The sequence below is a fragment of the Heptranchias perlo genome, chromosome 5 (genome assembly GCF_035084215.1).
Source record: "Heptranchias perlo isolate sHepPer1 chromosome 5, sHepPer1.hap1, whole genome shotgun sequence".
NCBI classification, from domain to species: Eukaryota; Metazoa; Chordata; class Chondrichthyes; order Hexanchiformes; family Hexanchidae; genus Heptranchias; species Heptranchias perlo.
The window spans coordinates 21,010,357-21,037,186 of record NC_090329.1 but is presented as its reverse complement, the minus strand read 5'-3'; the positions used below and the strand labels follow the sequence as shown (position 1 = coordinate 21,037,186).

The 26,830-nt window shown below is 46.1% G+C and overlaps 1 protein-coding gene across 1 annotated transcript in view; it reads right to left on the bottom strand.

Annotated features, from left to right (window-relative positions):
* The window catches only part of col21a1 (collagen, type XXI, alpha 1), a 315,698-nt gene that overhangs the window by 87,228 nt on the left and 201,640 nt on the right, over positions 1-26,830 (bottom strand). The window contains exons 18-19 of the mRNA XM_067985251.1: positions 12,627-12,671; positions 6,193-6,246 (exon numbers count right to left, since the gene is read on the bottom strand). Coding sequence (XP_067841352.1) covers positions 6,193-6,246; positions 12,627-12,671 — 99 coding nt within the window. The remainder of the gene's footprint in view (positions 1-6,192; positions 6,247-12,626; positions 12,672-26,830) is intronic.

Sequence of the window (26,830 nt, the reverse complement as noted above, 5' to 3'; positions counted from 1 at the left end):
CCTTCACAGGGCACAGCTATCTTTAATCCAGTTGTTGTGTGCAGATCATTGTGCAGCAGATGCATAACCACGTGTCACCCTGTTTTGTAAAGCAGAGACAGTGAGAACAGGACACTCTACTACGACTGGGTGCAGGTATTGACAGTACTGGGGGTACTGCGGGGTAATGACAGGTGTAGCCAGGACACCTAAAGGAATTTAGCCTCTGCATTTATTGAAAAGCAATGATCAAGAGTAGCATACACAGAGTCCTATAGCCAAAGCAGTAGAATATAACTCCGATGAGGTAATGATCAAACTGTATCAAAGGTGTCAGCCTTAGCTCAGCGGGTAGCACTCCTGCTTCTGAGTCAGATAGGTCATGGGTTCAAGCCCCTATTTCAGAGACTTGAGCACATAATCTAGGCTGACACTGCAGTGCAGTATTGAGGGAGTGCTGCACAGTCAGAGGTACCGTCTTTCAGATGAGATGTTAAACCAAGGCTCTGTCTGCCCTCTCAGGTGGACGTAAAAGAACCCATGGCACTATTTTGAAGAAGAGCAAGGAGAGTTCTCTCCCGGTGTCCTGGCCAATATCTATCCCTCAACCAACATCACTAAAACAAATTATCTGATCAATATCACATTGCTGTTTGTGGGATTTTGCTGTGCGCAAATTGGCTGCCGCGTTTCCTACATTACAGCAGTGACTACACTTCAAAAGTACTTCATTTGTTGTAAAGCGCTTTGGGATGTCCAGAGGTCGTGTAAGGCACTATAGAAATGCAAGCCCTTCTTTCTTTCCTCCGAAGAGGGCGTCACTTGGATGGTTCTTGTGCAGATATAGTTCTGGGGAATGAAGTGGGTCAAGTGGAGCAAGTGTCAGTGGGGGAACATTTAGGGAACAGTGATCATAGTATCATAAGGTTTAGATTAATTATGGAAAAGAACAAGGAGCAATCTAGAGTAAAAATACTTAATTGGAGGAGGGCCAATTTCAGTAACCAATTTGAGAACGGATCTGGCCCAGGTAAATTGGAATCATAGATTGGCAGGCAAAACTGTAATCGAACAATGGGCGGCCTTTAAAGAGGAGATGGTTCAGGTACAGTCTAGGTACATTTCCACGAGGGGGGAAGGTAGGACATCCAAAGACAGAATTCCCTGAATGACGAAAGAGATAGACAGGAAGATGAAGCAGAAAAAGGGGGTGTATGGCAGATGTCAGATTGATAATTCAAGTGAGAACCAGGCTGAATATAGAAAGTACAGAGGAGAAGTGAAAAAGGAAATAAGAGGAGCAAAGAGAGAGTATGAGAATAGATTGGCGGTTAACATAAAAGGGTATACAAAAGTCTGCTGTAGGCATATAAATAGTAAACGGGTAGTAAGAGGAGGGATGGGGCCGATTAGGGACCAAAAAGGAGATCTACGCATGGAGGCATGAGGTACTAAATGAGTACTTTGCATCTGTCTTTACCAAGGAAGAAGATGCTGCCAAAGTCACAGTAAAAGAGGAGGTAGTTGAGATACTGGATGTGCTAAAAATGGATAAAGAGGTACTAGAAAGGCTGGCTGTGCTTAAAGTAGATAAGTCACCTGGTCCAGATGGGATGCATCCGAGGTGCTGAGGGAAGTAAGGGTGGAAATTATGAAGGCTCTGGCCATAATCTTCCAATCCTCCTTAGGTAAGGGGGTGGTGCCAGAGGACTGGAGAATTGCAAATGTCACAACCTTGTTCAAGAAAGGGTGCAAGGATAAACCCGGCAACTACAGGCCAGTCAGTTTAACCTCAGTGGTGAGGAAGCTTTTAGAAACGATAAACCGGGACAAAATTAATAGTCATTTGGACAAGTGTGGATCAATAAAGGAAAGCAAGAACGGATTTGTTAAAGGCAAATCGTGTTTAATTAACTTGATTGAGTTTTTTGATGAGGTAAAAGAGAGGGTTGATGAGGGCAATTTTTTTTTATTATTCGTTAATGGAATGTGGGCGATGCTGGCGAGGCCAGCATTTATTGCCCATCCCTAATTGCCCTTGTGGTGGTGAGCCACCTTCTTGAACCACTGCAGTCCATGTGGTGAAGGTTCTCCCACAGTGCTGTTAGGAAGGGAGTTCCAGGATTTTGACCCAGCGCCAATGAAGGAACGGTGATATATTTCCAAGTCAGGATGGTGTGTGACTTAGAGGGGAACGTGCAGGAGGTATTGCTCCCATGTGCCTGCTACCCTTGTCCTTCTAGGTGGTAGAGGTCACGGGTTTGGGAGGTGCTGTCGAAGAAGCCTTGGCGAGTTGCTGCAGTGCATCCTGTGGATGATACACACTGCAGCCACAGTGCGCCGGTGGTGAAGGGAGTGAATGTTTAGGGAGGTGGATGGGGTGCCAATCAAGCGGGCTGCTTTGTCCTGGATGGTGTCGAGCTTCTTGAGTGTTGTTGGAGCTCCACTCATCCAGGCATGTGGGGAGTATTCCATCACACTCCTGACTTGTGCCTTGTAGATGGTGGAATGGCTTTGGGGAGTCAGGAGGTGAGTCACTCGCCGCAGAATACCTAGCCTCTGACCTGCTCTTGTAGCCACAGTATTTATGTGGCTGGGCCAGTTAAGTTTCTGGTCAATGGTGACCCCCAGGATGTTGATGGTGGGGGATTCGGCAATGGTAATGCCGTTGAATGTCAAGGGGAGGTGGTTAGACTCTCTCTTGTTGGAGATGGTCATTGCCTGGCACTTGTCTGGCACGAATGTTACTTGCCACTTATCAGCCCAAGCCTGGATGTTGTCCAGATCTTGCTGCATGCGGGCACGGACTGCTTCATTATCTGAGGGGATGCGAATGGAACTGAACACTGTGCAATCATCAGCGAACATCCCCATTTCTGACCTTATGATGGAGGGAAGGTCATTGATGAAGCAGCTGAAGATGGTTGGGCCTAGGACACTGCCCTGAGGAACTCCTGCAGCAATGTCCTGGGGCTGTGATGATTGGCCTCCAACAACCACTACCATCTTCCTTTGTGCTAGGTATGACTCCAGCCACTGGAGAGTTTTCCCCGATTCCCATTGACTTCAATTTTAATAGGGCTCCTTGGTGCCACACTCGGTCAAATGCTGCCTTGATGTCAAGGGCAGTCACTCTCACCTCACCTCTGGAATTCAGCTCTTTTGTCCATGTTTGGACCAAGGCTGTAATGAGGACTGGAGCCGAGTGGTCTTGGCTGAACCCAAACTGAGCATCGGTGAGCAGGTTATTGGTGAGTAAGTGCCGCTTGATAGCACTGTTGATGACACCTTCCATCACTTTGCTGATGATTGAGAGTAGACTGATGGGGCGGTAACTGGCCGGAATGGATTTGTCCTGCTCTTTGTGGACAGGACATACCTGGGCAATTTTCCACATTGTCGGGTAAATTCCAGTGTTGTAGCTGTACTGGAACAGTTTGGCTAGAGGCGCGGGTAGTTCTGGAGCAGGAGTCTTCAGCACTACAGCCGGGATGTTGTCGGGGCCCATAGCCTTTGCTGTATCCAGTGCACTCAGCCGTTTCTTGATATCACGTGGAGTGAATCAAATTGGCTGAAGACTGGCTTCTGTGATGGTGGGGATATCGGGAGGAGGCCGAGATGGATTATCCACTCGGCACTTCTGGCTGAAGATGGTTGCAAACGCTTCAGCCTTGTCTTTTGCACTCACGTGCTGGACTCCGCCATCATTGAAGATGGGGATGTTTACAGAGCCTCCTCCTCCCATTAGTTGTTTAATTGTCCACCACCATTCACAACTGGATGTGGCAGGACTGCAGAGCTTTGATCTGATCCTTGGATTGTGAAATAATTTAACTCTGTCTATAGCATGTTACTTCTGCTGCTTAGCATGCATGTAGACCTGAGTTGTAGCTTCACCAGATTGGCACCTCATTGTTAGGTACGCCTGGTGCTGCTCCTGGCATGCTCTTCTACACTCCTCATTGAACCAGGGTTGATCCCCTGGCTTGTTGGTAATGGTAGAGTGAGGAATATGCCAGGCCATGAGGTTACAGATTGTGCTGGAACAAAATTCTGCTGCTGCTGATGGCCCATAGCGCCTCATGGATGCCCAGTTTTGAGCTGCTAGATCTGTTCTGAATCTATCCCATTTAGCACGGTGATAGTGCCACACAACACATTGGATGGTGTCCTCAGTGCAAAGATGGGACTTCATCTTCACGAGGGCTGTGCGGTGGTCACTCCTACCAATACTGTCATGGACAGATGCATCCGCGGTTGATGTCGTGTATATGGACTTTCAAAAGGCGTTTGATAAAGTGCCACATAATAGGCTTGTCAGCAAAACTGAAGCCCAAAAGGGGCAGTGGCAGCATGGATACAAAATTGGCTAAGTGACAGGAAACAGAGAGTCGTGGTGAACAGTTATTTTTTGGTCTGGAGGAGGGTATACAGTGGTGTTCCCCAGGGGTCAGTACTAGGACCACTACTTTTTTTAATATGTATTAATGACTTGCACTTGGGTGTACAGGGTGGAATTTCAAAATTTGCAGTTGACACAAAACTTGGAAGTGCAGTAAATAGTGAGGAGGATAGTAAAAGACTTCAAGAGGACATAGACAGGCTGGTGGAATGGGTGGAAACATGGCAAATGAAATTTAATACAGAGAAGTGCAAAGCTATACATTTTGGAGGAAGAATGAGGAGAGGCAATACAAACTAAGTGGTACAATTCTAAAAGGGGTGCAGGAACAGAAAGACCTGGGGGTCTACGTGCACAAATCTTTGAAGGTGCCAGGGCAGGTTGAGAAAGCAGTTAAAAAAATAAATGGGATCCTGGGCTTTATAAATAGAGGCATAAAGTACAAAAGCAAGGAAGTTATGTTGAACCTTTATAAAACATTGGTTCGGCCACAGCTGGAGTTGGGTCCAATTCTGGGCATCGCACTTTATGAATGTTGTGAAGGCCTTAGAAAAGATGCAGAAAAGATTTAATGCAATGGTTCTAGGGATGAGAGACTTCAGTTATGTGGATAGACTGGAGAAGCTGGGGTTGTTCTCCTTGGAGCAGAGAAGGTTAAGAGGAGACTTGATAGAAGTGTTCAAAATCATGACGGGTTTAGATAAAGCAAATAAAGAGAAACTGTTCCCATTGGTGGAAGGGTTGAGAGCCAGAGGGCACAGATTTAAGGTGATTGGCAAAAGAACCAAAAGTGACATGAGGAAAAACTTTTTTACGCAGCGAGTAGTTATGATCTGGAATGCGCTGCTTGAAAGGGTGGTGATTCTATTGTGGCTTTCAAAAAGGAATTGGGTAAATACTTGAAGGGAAATAATTTGCAGGGCTACGGGGAAAGAGCGGGGGAATGGGACTATCTGGATGGCTCTTACAAAGGGCCAGCACAAGCTTGATGGGCTGAATGGCCTCCTTCTGTGCTGTAACCATTCTATGATTCTATGATAAGATACCATGACAGCGCTGGTGATGAAGTGGCAGGAGTTCTGGATCTGGATGTGCCCAGGTGGTCAACTTCGTGCTTCTTGGCCTCAGTGCTAAACAGTATTGCCCTTTTGGTCCTCACCTCTGCCAAAAGGACATCGACATATGTCTAAGAATCTGGGAGGTCTTCCTGCCGCTGACATCCTCGAGGCGGCTGTTGCATCTGATATTCTTGCAAAGAAATGATGTTCCCCTTTAATTGGCTGCAGTCTTTTAACGGTTGCACCAGAATTGAAACCTGTCCAGAGCTGTATTACTACTCTAAGCTCGCCCAGCATTGCAAATGAAGGTCCCGGGAGGAAATTGTAGCGGATTAATGGTGGATTCATGTTGGTGGGCGGTAATTTCACTCTGCCTCTAACCCGCCAATGGGAGGAGAATTCAACCGACTGAGCATTGGAGAAAACAATTAGCACTTACTGTACTTACTGCACTGAATTAACTGTTGCTAGTTTTTTGGCATGCTTCCAAAATCTTTGTCAAACATGTGCAACCAGATTGGATCTTCCTTAGTGATTGTTTTGCAGTATAAAAGTTTGGATATGGAAATATTTTTGTAGTTTCTTGTCAAAATGACAAAATGCTAATATACGAAAAATATGAATAAAACATAAGTTTTATAATTTAGAATACATAAACAAAAATATACATATTCAATTTTCCTTAAATACCATCTTTTTGGCATTTATGTAATTAGAAGCCATGTTGTACATGTTTACGATAAGACAACCTACCTTTTCCCCATGAGGCCCCTTATCTCCTTTGTCCCCGGGAATTCCACCTTCACCCTGTAATAAATCGTGCAAAAAATTAGTCCACTTCCTGACAGAGCCTATGCCTGCAAAAGGAGGAGGATGTTCCAGCACAAGTGCAGGCCTCTGAGACCTACAGCTCTGTTATCGGCTGCCCGCATTGGCAGCAGCCAGAATCACTTGAGCCCCGAAAGTCCCCCTGACAACATAAGGGGTAAGGAAAGAATCTCACCTGCAGCCTCCTTCCATCTTCAGGCTGTGCTCAAGACCCCTGCCGACAAAGTATGGGCATGTAAAGGTGGCGGGAGGAGTTCATTGGAAGGGTGCCCATTTTGAGGCGTAGCAGAAGAAGATGGCATTGGGCCTTGCACCTGGATTAGGGTTGCCAACTCTGGTTGGACATATTCCTTGAGGTGTCATCACATGACTACATGCCATCAACTGCCCCGCCCCCACATTCCTGCAATTGGTCGCCCAACATGTCCACACTCGCAGTTTACCGCCTTCCCACGCCCAACTGGAAAGTGAACAGACTCTTCATTACCCGATTGGATGATTCTTGACTATCAGTCAAATAGTCTTTTTCCTAGGTCTGATATTTTTATAACTAGTAAACAAAAATGCTCAAAGAAAATTAACAAAAAGCAGTTTTTTTAATGCCCCTGTGATTTTTTCTCCTGGGTGGTTTGCCGAAGTGTCCTGGAGATTAGTCTTTAATTCCCGGAGGCTCCAGGGCAATTCTGGAGGGTTGGCAACCTAACCTGGAACGCTCTCACACTGAAGGATCTCAGCATGGCAAGCAGCAAATCAAGGGAGTACCTGAGAAAGTAAATACTACCGTGTCCTTCCAACTGTCCTATGCGTCTTACGGACTGAAAGCCTTCTGGCTGCTGTTTTCCCTGAGGCCAGCGGCCAGGCCCATAGCTGCAGACCTGAGATTTGTAGTTGCGTCAGTATTTCCATCCCTATACTAAGGAACAAGGTCCTGAGAGAGGTTGGGTCTGTTCCAGGGATGCAATCGGCTCATGCTAATAAAGCGTCACAACAAAGTCAGATGTGGTAAGGTCAGGACAGGCACAGCACACTTTGGGCATGTTATGCCAGTCTAAAACACAGGCAAAGTGGCGAGGAGGGGAGGAAAATCGGACCCCTAGAAGTTTTCAAACTGAGACCCCTGAACCCCAAGAGACCCGCAAAGGGATCCTAAGAAGTCCCCAAAGTCATCAGGTCCACCAGATTTCTGTACATTTCTGTCTCTGTTCACTTACAACCAGGTTATTTCTGTTGCTGTACATATACATGTACTAATAAAAAATGTTTTCTGCAATGATAGTCCTGTTTGCCTTTAGCCAACTGATTAACTGTTTCGGAAATTAAGATGGGGCCCCGATATTCGCAGGGAGGCGGGATGGCAGCGAGGGGGCGATTGGGGGCGTGGGTAACCTGCCCAATAAAATCCGTCCGTTCCACACACGATCGTGGGTAAATTGGAGCCACTTAACGTGGCTTCCGGGTTTGGCGTCCGAAACTTGCGCAGTGGGCAGACAGCGTACCCACATCACAAGCTGTCAGCTGGAGGAGCTCTATTTAAAGGGGCAGTCCTCGAATGGCTGCTCCTGGAGGAAGCACCCAAATAGCACAATGGAGCAGCCCAGGGGAAAGGCTGCTCCTAGATTCAGTGATGTCTCACTCCAGGTGCTACTTGATGGAGTGAGGAGGAGGAGGGATGTCTTCTAACCGGTGGACGGGAGGAAGTGGCCTGCCTCTGCCACCAAGAAGGCCTGGCTCAAGGTGGCAGAGGAGGTCACCAGCAGCAGCAACATCTCCCGCACCTGGATCCAGTGCAGGAAGCACTTCAATGACCTAACTAGGTCAGCCAAAGTGAGTACACTTACTCATTAAACTACATTCCGTCTTCCACATCACCGCCCCCACCCCCCAACTCATTCTGCACTGCCAACACTACCCTATCACATCATTCCTCACACCCACTCAAACCTCATCCTCAACTTACCTGCATTTACTCACCTCCCCAGTACCCATCCCACCACTACCACTCAACCCAATCCTCATACAATGTCATGGCTCTGTCTCATACTCATCCTCCGATCCATCTCTTTCACGGTCAGCCTCACCCAAACCAATGCTTTCAGCGGTTGACCATGTCACCATCACTCACTCACGTGTCTCTATTTTCTCCCCTTATAGGAGAAGACAGCCCAGAATGCACGGGAGAAGGCGAGGACCGGAGGGGGACCGCAATAGTCGTGCTCACAGAAGCGGAGCAGGAGGCGCTGGAGCTGAGCCGCATCCTCGAGTGCCTGTCCATCGGGGATTGCTGAGACTGGCACCCGACAAATGTCTGGTGACAGAACTTTAACGTTCAGCACACACAATATCAATTGATGTTAACATGCATTGCCACCTTCAGCACCTCAACACCTGTCATCATGCTTAATATTGCCTTCTGTTCTCTTACAGGGCCTTCAGCGACCACCTTGACGTTGGAGGGCGATTCCTCAGAGGATCTGCTGGCCTCTGAGGGTACACCGTCACATCTGAGAGAGCCATCCACCAGCGCAGATACACACACCACAGTGGGTCCCCGTCTGCAGTTAGTTGGGGTCACAGATGGTGAGTTACCACACACATGTGAGCACGAGCAGACACTGGTGGCAGGGACAGCTGTGGAGAATCCGCGTCGGTGGGAGCACTCTTCTCCAGGCTCTGCTCAGCTGGACACAGATGCTGAATCCTGGGGGCTCTCCATTAAAAGAAGAACGATCGAGGGGCAGCAGCACATTTGCGAGGTGCTGGAACAGGTGCCTTGCACACTCTCCACAATTGCGCAGAGGATGGAGGAGTCCAACTCCTGCATGAGTGGAATGGTGGCACAGGTAAGGGAGGGCATCTCTGAGATACTGTCACAGGGACGTGAGGGCATCTTTGAGATAGCGTTGCGGGTAAGTGCGGGAACGTCTGTGATGGAGGGAAGGCTAGCCTCCATGGAGCTTCAAGCACGGCTCACAAATGAGTCCATTCAGGCACTGACAATGCCGTTCGGACTCAGGGTGAACAACATTCTGCTGTCTTAAACAGGCAGGCAGATACTCTAGCACTGGCCTGACAAGGCTTCACACATGTCCTCCAAACTGTCATCCAGCAGAGTGGCGGGAGTGGTGTGGGCCTGGCCCAGGGGAAGGATGATGGCGAAAGGGGACATGGAAGTGGGGACCCCACTCAAAGCGCCCCCACGTCTCACCCGTTGCCTTCCTCTCAACCATAACCCGCAATGCTGCCTCCTCTCTCGTTGGCCGAGTGTGCCCCTGCACGGAGGGGCCCTCATGGGTACCAAAACCCAGAGGGCGTAGGCCCAAAGCATCTAATCGGTCAGGGCATGAACAAGAGTAACCTGCCACTACCTCTGCTGCAGCCACAGGGGATACACCACATACAAGTAGTCGGAAGCGAAAGGCGAAGATTTTGTAAGCACAAAGGGGATGCCCAAGGGTGTTTGACGGTTGGTCATGTTTTTTATTTATATTTGCTTTTTGTTAAATGCACATTATATATTATTATTGTCACCATTACTGCCACGTCTTGGTCATTCTTGACTGGCTTCTGTAATAAGGCCCTTTCATGAGGTTCACCATGAACGTCCACACTTGATGCCACCCATTGGTCACTTTACAGTGGGCATATATGTAATTGCAGGACTGTTTGTGCAGGGAAGGGGAGGGGCGCTGGTGTGGCCGATCCAGGTGGTGAGGACTGGAGTTCTTCACACTGTCTGATGTTAGAAGAACCGTTCACATATCAGTAACTCCCTGGCCTCACGAGCAGCCAGGTGATCCCTGTTCTGCCCATGGTTGCTCCTCCTCCTCCTCTGCCTCCTCCTCCTCAATGTGGGTGGCAGATGTGGATGGGGCCACCTCAAGTGGCACCGCTCTCTGTTCTGCCATATCTGCAGGGCACAACACACGACTGCAATGCGTCCCACTCTGTCTGGTGCATATTGAAGCACTCCCCCAGAACGATCAAGACACCTGAAGCACATATTGAGCAGCCCTATAGCATGCTGAATTGTAGACCTGGTAGCGATGTGGCTGACGTTATATCGACGCTGTTGCTCAGTGGTGGGGTTCCTCAGAGGTGTCATGAGCCATATGTGCACGGGGTATCCCTTGTCCCCGAGAAACCAGCCCTTGCGGATGTTCGGTGCATGGAAGAGGAGCGGGATGTTGGACTCCTGGAGGATGAAGGAATCGTGGCAGCTGCCAGGGTATCTGGCGCACACGTGAAAGAATCTCTTGCGGTGGTCACAAACGAGCTGAGTGTTGATGGAGTGATAGCCCTTCCTGTTGATGAACAGTCCTGGCTCATGTGGAGGTGCTTGTATTGCTATATGGGTGCAATCGATTACACCCTGCACCCGTGGAAGCCAGACACAGCGTGGAATCCCACTGCCCTCTCCGTCTGGCTGAGGTCACCCATGGGGAAGTTGATGTCGTGCGAGGCCCTGCGAAATAAGCCGTCGGTGACCTGCCGTATGCATTTGTGTGCAGACGACTGAGAGATCCCGGCGATGTCCCCGGTGGCACCCTGGAATGATCCGGAGGCGAAGAGATTGAGGGCACTGGTGACTTTAACAGCGACAGGTAAGGAGATGCTGCTTGGCCCAGCCGGGAGCAGCTCGGCATGAAGGAGGCTGCAGATGTCTGTGACTACCTGGCGACTGACTCTGAGCCTTCATATGCACTGCTCCTCAGAGAGGTCCAGGAAGCTGAGCCTCGGTCTGTAGATCCTATTGCGAATGTAGTGCCTCCTGCGGCGGCGCTCTCTCTGTTGTGGCCCTCCATGCTCTTGTGCAGGTGTCTGTGGCGCAGCACTAAGTTGTGGAGCTCCACGTGGTGGAGGTGGACCCCGTGCCTGGCGATGTTGCTTGTCCTCGGATAAAGTGATGAATGCAACCATGGTGCCCACCACCCCCATCCTGCGGTGTGAGTTTGAAGGGGTCCGTAAAGTAGGTAAATATGTTTGCACAGCAGAGTTCTGGGTGGAGAGTAAGAATTTTGAGTGAAAACACAAACGTCTTGCAGCCAAAACTTTGTCTGAAGTGACAAAGTGCCCTGCTGCAATAAATAAGGTTTTCTCACCTCCTGTCAAATAATCATTTGCATCTCCCACTGGCTGCTGGCTGAAACACATCGGTTGCAACAGGGAATGTTTCCCACAGCACCGGAAACACGCTGGGGATCCTTCAAAATTGCACCCCTGCCAAAATGTCTACTCAATCAGGTATCTCAAGTACCTTAACTATCTGTCAAGATATGTAAATCATCATCCCGCTGACGTTAATTGCCGGTGGGACTCCCGCATTTGGGAGGCGTGCGCGCACCCAAACGCGTCACTGGGGAACCCGGAAATCAGCGGGTTGGAGTCGGGCTCTGAACCTGCTCCGGATTTCTACAATTTTAGGAGCCCTCCGCCCCCAACGCACCCGCTCCGCCATTCGAAAATCGAGGCCAGGGTGTCACGTACACTATGCAAATATTTGCAGGAGGTTCCACACACAGGAAAAAAATGAAAATGACTACTGCAAAAGAAACAAGGGCACAAAAAAGAACTTAGGTACAATAATCACACATATGGGATAGGGTTGACAACTCTGGACATATTCCGGGAGATGTCATCACATGACCTCCTGCCTCCAACCGTCCCGCCCCCAGGCTCCTGCCATTGGTTGCCCAACACGCCCATCCTCGGGGTTTACCACCTTCCCACGGCCAATTGAAAATGAAAAGACTCTTCATTACCCAATTGGATGATTCTTGACTGTCAGTCAAATAGCCTTTTTTCCCATGTCTGATATTGTTCTAACTAATAATCAAAAGTGTTCAAAAGAAATTTTAAATAGAAACAACATTTTTAATACTGCTATGATTTTTCTCCTGGGTTTGCTTGCAGTAGTGTCCTGGAGATTAATCTTTAATTCCTGGACACTCCAGGGCAATCTTGGATGGTTGGCAACCCTAATATGGGACCAGTTCTAACTAATAACAGTTCATTTTTGCTCCACTAATCCATTAATGCCCTAATCAGTGACCTGCAGGGTACCGCAAATATTTAATCATGGTAATAGTTACGTGCCTCTGTAACATAATACTTCATAGATATTTTAGATGATGTGGTAATGTTGCATTTTTGTACAAGACAAAAATCTTCCTCTTACTCCATCTACGATCACGGCTCTTGAGTATGTCTTTTTTTTTCGATGCACATTGTATTGTTCTAAATTATTCATCTACAATGATCCAATAAGGTGGCTGATATTGGAACATTATTAATCATAATGAAATCAGTTTATAGTAATTAAAAGTTAGAAGAACAATTGTTATTTTAAGTTATATACAAACCTTGTGTCCCATTGGTCCCAGATGTCCTGGCATTCCAGGAATACCCTATAATGAAGCATACAACAAAATTATTATTGTTTGATAATATATTGATTTAAAGTAAATTAAATACAAAGATTTTGTTGGTTTTATCTGCAAAAACAATAATGAATTATCACTGATAATAAGGGAAGGTCTCATAGTGTTTAGGTAAAAATAGGTTAAAACTTAAGCTCTGAGGGAAAGGAAACATATGGATTTAGTTCTCTTCTAAAGGACAAGCAATTAATTACTAAAATTTGACATTTTATGGAAAAGTTAACATTGTCTCTTGCTAGATTCCCTTGATAAAAACATTTAATTGTCATAAAATTGTTTTACTGGAGTTTTCCATATGGTGCATTTAATGCAAATCCTATGATCTTTGGATTTTAAAGTAAATTATTGATCCCTTGATGCTGTCTCTGGAAAAAATTTTTCTGGGAGACCTGGGGAGAGACACTGAAACTTTTATTTTCCCCTACATTTTAATCATATTATTCTACTCTTACACAACACACTGAGATAAATTTTCATCCTCAGTTGCTCCCAGTGTGAGAAGATGTGTGCCAGGAACACTTCACAGTTCCCTGACCAAATGGTGTTTCTTTTAGATTCTCCCACTATGTCACTTTACAAGCTTCTCATTTCTTATTGCTAATTATATGTTATTGCGTTACGCTTTGATTTTACAGTGTTATGACTGAAATTATTTGCTTCCTGTATTTTTATTTGCCTAATATTTTCTACTTGCTGGGTGGGAGGAGGCTCGTGTGGAGCATAAATACTGGCATAGACCAGTTGGGCCGAATGGCCGTTACTGTGTTGTAGACTCTATGTAATTCTAAGTAATCACTGTGCACCATCGGTATATCAAATTTTAAGCTACACGCTGCCTATGATCTAGAGCAGTGGTACTTGTAACAAAGCCCAGGCACCACTTGCAGCCCACCTTCCATTTCACCTCTGGCCCTTGCCAGAATCTTTAGATCTCTAAGCCTTCCTTCATGCCCTGCATGGTCGTGAGGGGTTGAGAGAGCAGAGATTCAGCACTGTTCCTCCTCCTCTTGCTCCCCGGCGAAAGAGAGATTTAGTAGAATTGCCTCAAAGTGAGTTACACCGCTGAATGCTCGCAGGTGGCTTGCAGCAGGAGTAACACATGCATTTCCTGGGTCAAATCATTTGCATTCTCAATGATGCAATCATTGGTGTGAAGCCTGTGTAAAATGGGCGTAAGCAGCTGAACTATATGGAAATACTTGCGTGCAGCTTTTAAAAAGATAGTCCAGTATGCACTCTTCAGCAGCAGGCTGGGGGAAAATCAGGTAAGACAAGAACAGTGGTTGGCTCTTTCACTTCATTCTCAAATAACTTCACTGCACGTCTTAGCAATCATTTCATTATATGCTTACAGAATAATGACCATTCAAGCGCCATCTGTACCCAGAGGGCAACAGGACAGGGCCCATCCAAGAGAAGGACACTTAATTGATGCAGACCTCTGAGCCCTCCTTGGGGAGACTGAAGGCAGGAGGCAGTCTCCTGGGTGTGGTTGCCACCAAGCCTGCCAGGAATATAACTCGTGCCCCATGGAGGAGGTGGCATTAAAGAATGCCAACTCCCTCACCCCCAGGACTGCAGGCCAGTGCTGGAAACAGTTCAATGACTGTACCAGGACAGGCATGGTAATACATTGGGTGCAACCTCCTTTTTTTCTTGCCCACCCTGGGCACCAACAAGTTCTTCACCCTCTTAAAGCAACACTTGCACAACTAACCCTTCACACTGCACTCTGGTTGAGGACAGCTCTAACTCAGTATCCTGCGCTATGGCCAGCCAGAGCCCAAAATACCAATTATTTGCATGGACAACCCAAAAACTCTTTCTTCCACTTTAATAGCCTCATTCCTCCACATCTCTTACTTCAGCTCTCCCGTGCCACTTGGCATATACTCAACTGCCAGTCTCACTCTCATTTACTCTATCTTCTTGCCGGACAAATTAGCACACCATGCCCAGCAAAGGCTGGCCATCAGAGGGGACATATGCACCTTCAAACCCCTCACCAAATTTGAGGTGAAGGCCATGGAGCCATTGGGCATTCAAATGGCTCTTGCTATAGATAGCGAGGTTGGTGGCTTTGTTCCGACACCAGGTTAGTGACTAAGCACCGACACTGTTGTCCGGGCATCCTTGTGAGACACCATACAGGCAGAACCATCCATCCCCTTTCTCTGCTTCCTTAATCCCAAGGGAATGTAATGCTCACCCTTTCTTATGCCCCGATTTTAACTCAGGGCGGCAGCCATGCAGACAGGTGGCAAACCATCCTGACCTCGGCAGTGTGAAGCCTGTAAGATTTTAACTGGCCAGTTTCCCATCTGGAGCTGGGGGGAAGCAGCAGCTGACCAGCGGGTGGGAGCAGAATTTCGGGCAGCAGGATACAGCCGCCTGAGACTAAAGGAATGGTCTCCGGCACTCAGGTTAGTGGCTGGGATTGGGTTCGGGAGGGCCTCACGGTCGGGGGAGGGGGAGGCCTAAATTTTCCTTTTGGGGCCCAGAGGAGCACCCAGAAGCTTTGTCTTCCTTGCAGGCATCAATGAAGCATGTGAAATTTGCAACAAATCCCCAGCAAAGAAACAGCCAGGGACCTGTCGGTGCCTCCACTTCAGCAGAAGTACTGACTGCAACACTGGAGGTAATAAGGGACAGAATGGAGCACAGCATGAATTGTAGCTTCCAGACCGTGACAACTGCTCTGTCTCAGGGCTTTCAGGATCCTGATAGCTGCCTTTGGACCAGCCATGGTACTGATCATTGGGGCTACACATCTAGGACCCAGTGGAGTAGCAATGGCCGCAGTCCTCCTGCCCGATTCTGCTGTCTCTCAGGACAACAGTCTATGCCAGGCCTCTGGCCTTCTTCCTCACTGCACCGTGCCAACAGAACATTAGACGCAAGACCAGGCTGCCCAGCAGCACCATCCAGAGATACAGCCGGCAGCTATGTGACAAGGGCTTCCTCCATTCCACGATCCTTCAGTATAGCAAGAATATCCAACCACCTCCCATGATCTAGGCCCTCAGGTGGCACTCAGAAGGAGCACAAGAATAAATAATACACAGGCATGTGTAGACTCCAGGGGCAGTACATTGTTCGGAAAATGTAGGGTGATAGTTTGCAATATTGTATTAAAATAGATTGTACACTGACATGGCACTTTGTTACTTATGGTGGTTACAGATATACAGGGCATTCAGTTGGTGCTGAACTATTCACTCAGGTGATGATTACTGGCATGGTCATGTCAGGGCAAAGAGGGCTGATGTGTTGTGTTGAAGTAGGATGGGTAATGGATTGAGAGATTGTCTCTTTATTGGCAAATGAGGGAGAAAGAGCTCAGGCTGTGAGATGGTTTAAGAGTGAACGTATTCAGCCTTCCCACGCTTCAATTTGGCAAATGGTTCTTTAACCAGGTGCAGAACCCTAATTTTAATATATACATGAGGTCCCGCTGCTTTTAGGCGACCCCCCTCACCCCCGACATCTAAAAGTTGCCCGATCCAATATGGGGACAGCGCACACGGGAGTTCTCAACCTGAAATTCGCATGCCCAACAACAATTTTATGCATGAAAAACAATGAATTTCTCCTCCTGTTCTCTTCCTGAGTTGCAGTAAATGTTTGAATTGTGAGATGTTCTTTTCAGGTCTACTTTGTCTTTACATTTTTCCACTTCTGCTGAATTCTTGTAAATGCATCAATACTGGTGATCTTGCAGATAGTATTTGTGGCTATTTTAGTTTCTAACTTTCATTAGGTGTTCTGATATCAGCAATAATTTAAAAAACAAAACAAGTACAGTAAAAAGAATATGAACAATCACTAAAAGTTATCAGTAGAATGAAACTTCAATGGACAGAACGTCGCCCCAGGCACCAATACCATCTTTCAACGTATATTAATATACGTAGATGAAGTTCTTATACATAACAGAGCAGTGCTAGTGGAGCAAGGATCCAGCAAAGGGGATCCCTGCCTGATGTGCTGACTCTCGCACACACATTACACACTGGCAGGACCCATCCTTCTCACTGAAAAATATGGCCTTCAATGTGCTGAATTCTTAACAAGGTACTGTGTCAGTAATAGCAAGCTTAATAAGGCTGCTGCATTGCCTGGGACGCTACAGCACTCAGATCCTGATTTTCACTATGGAGCAATTTTGGAGCGTTCACAAAATAAGCAGTACACAAGAGCTAACCAGCGATCTTCAATTTGCGGTTTTGCTGGCTTAACAGCAACAGCAATTTCCGGGCTATATTTAAATACATAGAACAGAATTTCCACGTGGACAATCATTGCTACAGCTATTTGAGCCCATACAAAGGAATTTCCTGTGTTGCAGAAACAGAATTGGAGTTTTTGATTGCAATGGTATTTGAACTATTTTTGCGCTTTGTCAGTGCTACTACAAGAAAGGTTGCATTATGTGCAGAGGATCTGTGCCAGTAATTCTTGTATCTTCCTGACCTGGGCAAATGCAGAGCACAAGGCTTTGTAAGTAACACCTTGGAAAGTCTGCACTTACGACAGTGCAGAAATAAATCTGAAGTTTTAAAAAAAGTAAACTGCTAATTCTATTATAACAGAAAACCAGTAACTTCATGCAGCTTTTTCATAAATCAAACAACAAAAAACATTGCCTATTCTTTGGGGTCGATTTTAATTCAAAGTGGCTACTGGCTGGAAACCGCTTCAGGGGGTAATTTTAACCTAACTTGCCGGGCAGGAATCCCATGCGATCAGGTGGAATGTCGGTTTTACACCCCGCCTAATATTACTCTCCACTGACTTCATATTAGGTGAGGTGTAAAACCGGCATTCCACCTCACCCAGTTCCCCACCCCTCCCAACTCACCTCATCGGCCCCCATCCCAAAACAATTTCTAGTTCTCCATCTCTTCTCCAACCCTCATCAGACCCGTTTCTTCTGTGACCCTCCATCTTCTCCCCCAATCTCCCCTGACCAAGTTCCTCACAACTCAACTATAATTAGCCTAATGCTCATCAACGTTGTCAGCCACTCCTTTTCCTCAGGCATTATTCCTCCTCTTTCAAAATTGCTGTCATCACTCTTATTCTTGAAGAAAAGCAGCTCTCAATCCCTCTGTCCTCTTGAACTACCCTTACATCTTCAACCTCCTCTTCCTTTCCGAAGATCTCACATCAAGTGACAGCAGTGATGAAAAACAGTGGAAGTTATTTAACAAAGCCATGGAGATGTGTTTTATAAACAGAACACAAAAACACTGGCACACAGTATGGAAGAATACTCCTTAAAATTGTTGGGAAAAAAATGCTCAAATCAGCTGGAGTGGATTACACTGTCCTAAAATGATGACAGATACATCAGTGAAGGTAATATCATAAAACTTCCAATACTGAAAACACATCTCAAGAGTCCAAAAGGAAAAAATGTGAGTCATTGTGGACATTAGTGCTGCACCAATGTACAGTACAGCATCTGTTCTGACATTAGAAAGTATTACCAGCTGTTAAATGTTGTTTTAAATTCAATGCTGCTGTTCACTTTTTGATGTTGCTCTCTAATGGATTAGTTGTATAAAACTAACATTGTTAAGACAAATGTAGCAACACACTTTACAAACATGTGAATCTTCCATTTTGTTACATGGCAATGCCTTTAAAATAGCTCGAATTATCACTATCATCATTAGCATTCTACCATCGCAAATGTAAAACCAAAGTTTAAAGGGGAATCATTGCCATTTGGGGAAGAGGACAGTCTAGGAGAGCTTGTCATCATTTTTATCACTGTGGCCTGTACTTTTTTGTCTTCACTAATTTTAACGAAAAGGTAAACAGTAATGCAGTGCCGATAAAGAAAGCAAATTGACTTTTGAGGGTGAAATTAAGAAATTAGAAAAGAAAATTGGGCGCTGTGTAGAATGGGCTGCCAATTCGATATCGCCAATTTTCTACTACCAGCCAAGAACAACTTAACCCCCTTTGTATCTGTGTCTAATGTTGGTCTGAGGATTACTCTTATACAAAAATGAGCTTCAAGGAATTAACAAAAATTTTTTAAAAAAACCTTTTTGCTTGCTAAGGCTTTGTTAAAGAACAATTAAGGACAACATGTGCTAAGTATGCAGCTTGGGAGATGATGAAAAATTCAAGATAATCGGGGCATTAAACTCCAGGTCAGACTGGCATCAGTGAGCTTAATGGGTGGGAAGATTTGAAGTGTTACCACAGCTGCAGAGATAGGCATGGCATTATAATGAGACACAGAAAAAAAAATTCTTCTCATTGCTAATGACTTGTTGAAGTCATCCTTAATATAAATAAAGAGGTTCTCTTTGGCCCTGAAATGCAGAGTCTGCGATAGTGGCACTGCGGGATTTCCCCACAGCCAGCCCAATGCTGACCCCTACCTAAACTTTGGGGTCAGTAGATTAAAATATTTCTGGGCTGGCCAAACGTATGTCCTACTAGCAACTACCCAATTACGCCAGAAGGCCCAGAAAAGTCGTGGGAGGGCCCTTGTGAAGAAAAACATGCTGCATTTTCAAATCCTGGCTCAAAAAAGAACCAGGAAGAGGAGAGCTTGAAACTTCTCAGAAAGCGCTGTAACTTGATTTTTGCTGAAATTAGGCATGGTGGTGAGGGGTGGGTGGGCGGACAGTGAAAGTGAATGACAATACAGCAGTCTGAACCATGTGGAAGAAAATGGCACAGGTAGTGAGTAGCATCTCCCTAATCTCAGAGCCCCTCTCCGATGCAGGACAAGGTTTATAGGAACATAGGAACAGGAGTAGGCCATTCAGCTCCTGGAGCCTGATCATGGCTATGATCTAAACTCCATCTACCCACCTTGGTTCCATACCCTTAATACTCTTGCCTATCTATCAATCTCAGTTTTGAAACTTTCAATTGACCCCCAGCCTCAACACCTTTTTTTTGGGTGGAGGAAGAGTTCCAGATTTCCACTCCCCTTTGTGTGAAGAAGTGCTTTCTGATATCACCCCTCAATGGCTTAGCTCTAATTTTAAGGTTGTGCCCACTTGTTCTGGACTCTCCCACCAGAGAAAATAGTTTCTCTCTATCTACCCTATCAAATCCTTTAATCATCTTAAAGACCTCAATTAGATCACCCCTTAATCTTTTATATTCAAGGGAATACAAGTAATGTGTCGTCATAATTTAACCCTTAACGCTCTGGTATCATTCTGATGAACCTGCGCTGCATCCCAACCAAGGCTAATATATCCTTCCTGAGGTGCAGTGCCCAGAACTGAATTCAGTACTCAAAATGGGTTTTCACAAGAGCTTTGTACAGCTGCAACATAACTTCTACCCTTTTGTATTCTAGCCCTCTTGAGATAAAAGCCAACATTCCATTAGCCATTTAAATTATTTTTTGTACCTGAGAATTTTAGTTCATTGACCGGAATCGAACCTGGGTCACAAGGTCAACAAAGGTAAGTGCAGGTACTGTTCCATGAGTTTACTAATTTAGTGGTGGCTATATTTCTATAGGACAGCAGATGCAATGAATCAATAAATTGAGGAGCTAGCAGACACCAGCCAATTAATGAATTAATGGAGCAGCAGGTACCAAGGAATTAATAAATTGATGAAGATGGCACCGATCATCTGCCATTCCTGCTCCCGCAGTCTACATGCTTCCTGCCTCTTACTATCCAATGGGGGGGATGTCTTTCTTGGGTGTAAAACCTGCCACCTCCCTGCCCCCTTCCTTCCACTGCCATTGCTGCCTTTTGCCCCCAAGGCCACTAACTCACCGTTGCCGCTTTCAAAGCACTTCTTACAGTTGGCAAAGTCATTACAAGCATGTCAAGGATCTGGGAGACACAGATGCTGGGTTGCAGGATTTGGCAGTGTTGGGAGGGATGGATGTGGTGTTTGGGTGCACAAGGAAGGTGGTTCGAGTGTTTTGTTAAAATGGGAGAGGTGTCTAGGAATGGAAGTAAAGGGGGAATCCAGGAATGTGGTAGGATTGGAGGCGGGGTTCAAGGGTATTGGAGCATTGGGAGGAGGGTATTGGATGTGGCAACTGGGAGGGATCGGGGTGTGGCAGCACTGGGATGGCAGTGGTGGGGGTGTTGGACCATTGAGCAGAGAGGTTCTTGGGTGTGGGAATACTGGGTGAGGGCTTTCAGGGTGCCGCAGACAAAAGCACAGTATAGGGTTTTCTCAGGGATAGCGGAGGGGAAGGCATAGGCATTCAGCATGGGAAACCCTTCCAGCAAATTCCCACCCCCTGCTGTAAACACTCTGCTGCAACCAAACCCATAGCCAGCCTTGAGGTCAGATTTTGGGACTCAGGATCTGGTTGCAGTAGGGGAGGAGCTATACCAGCAGTGGTGGTGGGGGCAATCTGGTATATGGCAGGCTAAGCTTTCTTAAAAGGGAAGTGGCAGTGAACTAAATAATAAAACAAAAAGTAAAATACTGCAGATGCTGGAAATCTGAAATAAGAAGAGGAAATGCGGGAAACACTCAACATGACAGGCAGCACCTGTGGAGTGAGGAAGATAGGACTAATGTTTCAGGTCGATGACTTTTCATTGGGTTCCAGCATTTCCTGCTTTTATTTCAGGTTTTGAGCATCTGCAGTATTTTGTTTTTTATTAAAAGGGTTTCCTCAGAAGTGGAAAGAACTGTATTTAATATAAATACTCTGTCCAGTATTTATTTTCAATAATACAGGTTCCTCACCGCTGGAGAAATTCTACTAACAAATTCACTATTGTCAAGCTCCCCTCCCCAAATGCCATTGCCAGAAACCGGTTTCAAATTCTTCAGCATTTTAAAATGAATACTATTTTTTGTCATTTTAGCAGGTGGTGGTGGGGGGCTCAGGACTTAGAATTCTGTAAGTTATAATGTTCTGAATGTCTGTAAGTTATAATGTTCCTGCACCAACTTATTTAACAGCACTAACAGTCACCAATGCCTTTGGATAACTTTCATTTTATTTTGGCCATTTCTGAGCAGAGTGCAGAGTTTCACTAAGTCTCTCTCCAAACCCTCCCTTTCATCTCATCCTTCCTTCAATTGTAAGGAATCTTACAACACCAGGTTATAGTCCAACAGTTTTATTTGAAAATCACAAGCTTTCGGAGGCTTTCTCCTTCGTCAGGTGAAGTGTGGGATTCCTTGAATGTTACCGCATTTATAGTCAGAGAACAATACCTGGTGATTACAGATAATGTTTCCAACTGCCCATTGTCAAGGCAATCAAAGTGTTCAGACAGAGAGATGTTACATACAGGACCACCGAATATAAACGGCCAGAACAAAAGACAGAGAGAGAGAGAGAGAGAGAGAGAGAGAAACATCCGAAAGGAAGAGAAAGACAGAGAATGACCAGTTGTATTAAAAACAGATAACTTTTTTTCGCTGGTGGGGTTACGTGTAGCATGACATGAACCCAAGATCCCGGTTGAGGCCGTCCTCATGGGTGCGGAACTTGGCGATCAAATTTCTGCTCGACGATTTTGCGTTGTTGTGTGTCTCGAAGGCCGCCTTGGAGAACGCTTACCCGAAGATCGGTGGCTGAATGTCCTTGACTGCTGAAGTGTTCCCCGACTGGGAGGGAACCCTCCTGTCTGGCGATTGTTGCGCGGTGTCCGTTCATCCGTTGTCGCAGTGTCTGCATGGTCTCGCCAATGTACCATGGTCCGGGGCATCCTTTCCTGCAACGTATGAGGTAGCAACGTTGGCTGAGTCACAGGAGTATGAACCATGTACCTGGTGGGTGGTGTCCTCTCGTGTGATGGTGGTATCTGTGTCGATGATCTGGCATGTCTTGCAGAGGTTGCCGTGGCAGGGTTGTGTGATGTCGTGGACGCTGTTCTCCTGAAAGTTGGGTAATTTGCTGCGAACGATGGTCTGTTTGAGGTTGGGTGGCTGTTTGAAGGCGAGTAGTGGAGGTGTGGGGATGGCCTTAGCGAGGTGTTCGTCGTCATCGATGACATGTTGAAGGCTGCGGAGAACATGGCGTAGTTTCTCCGCTCCGGGGAAGTACTGGACGATGAAGGGTACTCTGTTGGTTGCGTCCCATGTTAGTCTTCTGAGGAGGTCTATGCGATTTTTCGCTGTGGCCTGTCGGAATTGTCGATCGATGAGTCGAGCGTCATATCCCGTTCTTCCGAGGGCGTCTTTCAGCGTCTGTAGGTGTCCTTCGCGTTCCTCCTCGTCTGAGCAGATCCTGTGTATTCGCAGGGTATGTCTATCGGGGATGGCCTCTTTGATGTGGTTAGACCTCCTCAGAAGACTAACACGGGACGCAACCAACAGAGTACCCTTCATCGTCCAGTACTTCCCCGGAGCGGAGAAACTACGGCATGTTCTCCGCAGCCTTCAACATGTCATCAATGACGACGAACACCTCGCTAAGGCCATCCCCACACCTCCACTATTTGCCTTCAAACAGCCACCCAACCTCAAACAGACCATCGTTCGCAGCAAATTACCCAACTTTCAGGAGAACTGCGTCCACGACACCACACCACCCTGCCACGGCAACCTCTGCAAGACATGCCAGATCATCGACACAGATACCACCATCACACGAGAGGACACCACCCACCAGGTGACTCGGCCAATGTTGTCTACCTCATACGTTGCAGGAAAGGATGCCCCGGAACATGGTACATCGGCGAGACCATGCAGACACCGCGACAACGGATGAACGGACACCGCGCAACAATCGCCAGACAGGAGTGTTCCCTCCCAGTCGGGGAACACTTCAGCAGTCAAGGACATTCAGCCACCGATCTTCGGGTAAGCGTTCTCCAAGGCGGCCTTCGAGACACACGACAACGCAAAATGGTCGAGCAGAAATTGATCGCCAAGTTCCGCACCCATGAGGACGGCCTCAACCGGGATCTTGGGTTCATGCCACGCTACACGTAACCCCACCAGCGAAAAAAAGTTATCTGTTTTTAATACAATGGGTCATTCTCTGTCTTTCTCTTCCTTTCGGATGTTTCTCTCTCTCTCTCTCTCTCTCTCTGTCTTTTGTTCTGGCCGTTTGTATATTCGGTGGTCTTGTATGTAACATCTCTCTGTCTGAACACTTTGACTGCCTTGACAACGGGCAGTTGGAAAGATTATCTGTAATCACCAGGTATTGTTCTCTGACTATAAATGCGGTAACATTCAAGGAATCCCACACTTCACCTGACGAAGGAGAAAGCCTCCGAAAGCTTGTGATTTTCAAATAAAACTGTTGGACTATAACCTGGTGTTGTAAGATTCCTTACATTTGTCAACCCCAGTCCATCACCGGCATCTCCACATCATTCCTTCAATTGGTTCCTGCTGTTTCCTCTCTTTCGCCTTATCCTTGATCTTACTGTAGTATCATGGCACTGGCTTCTGTCCCTTCAGGATCAGAAGGCTCTGGGTTCAAGCCCTACTCCAGCATATAAGCACATATGCAGTAGTGAGAGGGTGTTCAGAGGTGCTATCTTTTAGACAAGATGTTAAACCTAGTCTTAGTCTGCCTGTTCCAGTGGTTCAGGTGGATGTAACAGATCCAATGGGTCTGATCAAGGAGCAGGAAGTTGCCCAGTATCAACCAACAATCAAAATCGATTTAACTTGGCATTCATTTATTTTCCATTTGTGCGACCTCATTATGGCATAAGTTGGCTGCTCTGTTTGCCTGCATAACAACAGTGATTACACTTCAAGAGTAATTCCTTGTATGGAAACACTTTGGAATGCTTGCCCTGAGGGTGCCAAATAAAAACAAGTTTATTCTCTCCTTATCTTTGTTCCTTTCTTGAACGAGTGGAAGGGAGATTTCTTCCTGCTACTTACATGTTAGGCTAATCAAGTTAAAATAACCAAGTTCACACATTCATTAAAATACTGCAGAGAAAAATTTGCAAAGAGCATTTGTACAATAACTTTGCTAACAGCAATTTCTAACTTTCTACTTCGAATTCTTCTCATTCTATAATAACACATCCAGTAACATAAAACACACTGTGTGGGTGGTTTGCATTGGAGTACTCCTTTCAATTTGGAAATATATTTCTAACTCCACAAGGGTATAAAATGATGTATAATCGCAGCTCATTTGAAGACTGATTAGTTGTCAGATACTGTTTAAGTTTAATTGAAGAACAGTTGAATTTGACTGGTGACCTTGTATTACAATTGTGTTGTGGTGTCAGACAGGCAGTTAGGTCAACCCCAGGCAGTTAGATAAATATTGGCACAAACAGCAAAGTATTTGATCAAAAAAATACTGAAAAATCTGGAATAGTAACAAACATCTGTGAACTCTGACTGAAAATCAGTCTGATAAGACTGTGAGATCAGTGAAACAACAATGGAACCATTGTAGGTTGTAACTGAGGTTAGAGACCTGGAATGCAGGATAAACTGCTCATCTTCAATTATAAAATGCTGTGCGACTGTACACGCACGACTTCATTTCAGGTGACTGTATCGCTTACTTGCAGAGTGTTAATGAAGATATCACTGCCCTATGATACCAAGGATTGAATTAAACATTCTCTTTATTTTTCCTTGTCATCACTTTTTTTAATCTCTGAATTCAAAATGTGGTTTTCTTCCAACTCCTTCTGTTTCCCATCATGTCCCTCTGTATGTTTGTATTATCTTTCTGTATTTTTCCCCATTTAGTCAAAGTGAAAAAAAAAAGAACTCTGGACTGAATGAAACATAAGAGGGTAAATATTCTGAGTGTGTGCTGCTGGTGCTGAGTTTCACTCAATGGAAGGGCAAATGGGAGAACCAGACATGGAGGTTAGTGGGTTTGATTTTCTGGTCATTTATCTGTACTCTCATGGAGGGAGACTCCGCATCAGGAGTACAGATTGGAAAATTTACCTCCGGATCTCACCAAGACTGTTGGATTGCAATCATGCTGTGCAATATTAGTTAAAAAAAGAAAGACTTGTAATAATATAGTGCCTTTAATGACCAGGTAATCTGTTTTAGTGATGTTGGTTGAGGGATAAATATTCGCCAGGACACCGGCGTTAACTCCTCTGCTCTTGTTTGAATAGTGCCATGGAATCGCTCACATTTTTTAAATTTTTTTTATTCGTTCACGGGATGTGGGCTTCGCTGGCAAGGCCGGCATTTATTGCCCATCCCTAATTGCCCTCGAGAAGGTGGTGGTGAGCCGCCTTCTTGAACCGCTGCAGTCCGTGTGGTGACAGTTCTTCCACAGTGCTGTTAGGAAGGGAGTTCCAGGATTTTGACCCAGCGACAATGAAGGAACGGCGATATATTTCCAAGTCGGGATGGTGTGTGACTTGGAGGGGAACGTGCAGGTGGTGTTGTTCCCATGCGCCTGCTGCCCTTGTCCTTCTGGGTGGTAGAGGTCGCGGGTTTGGGAGGTGCTGTCGAAGAAGCCTTGGCGAGTTGCTGCAGTGCATCCTGTGGATGGTGCACACTGCAGCCACAGTGCGCCGGTGGTGAAGGGAGTGAATGTTTAGGGTGGTGGATGGGGTGCCAATCAAGCGGGCTGCTTTATCTTGGATGGTGTCGAGCTTCTTGAGTGTTATTGGAGCTGCACTCATCCAGGCAAGTGGAGAGTATTCCATCACACTCCTGACTTGTGCCTTGTAGATGGTGGAAAGGCTTTGGGGAGTCAGGAGGTGACTGAGAGGGCAGATTGGGCCTTGGTTTAATGTTGCATCCAAAAGATGGCACCTCTAACAGAGCAGCACTCCCTCAGTAATGCACTGGAGGGTCAGCCTAGATTTTGTACTGAAGTTTCTAGAGTGAGATTTGAATCCACAACTTTCTGACTTAAAGACAAGAGTACTTCCACGGAGCCAAGGCTGACACCTTGCATTGTGTTGGATGCATAAACCCATTTGTGTGAATGCCGTCTGTGCGTGTCTTAACAAAGGCTTTATCTCGTTTACTTTAAAGAGAAAGAAGAATGTCATCCAAATGCCTAGATGTGTTAGTACTCAGTATTTAGTTAGTTAGTTACTGAGTATTTTTCTAAAGAGTGGATGAGGCAGAATTTGGAAACAAATACACACAGGACCTTGTTTCTGCACTGTTTACAACTTGCACTATAGTGGGATTTACCTAATTAGTGGAACTAATTGTTTAGAGAAGCATAAACTAAT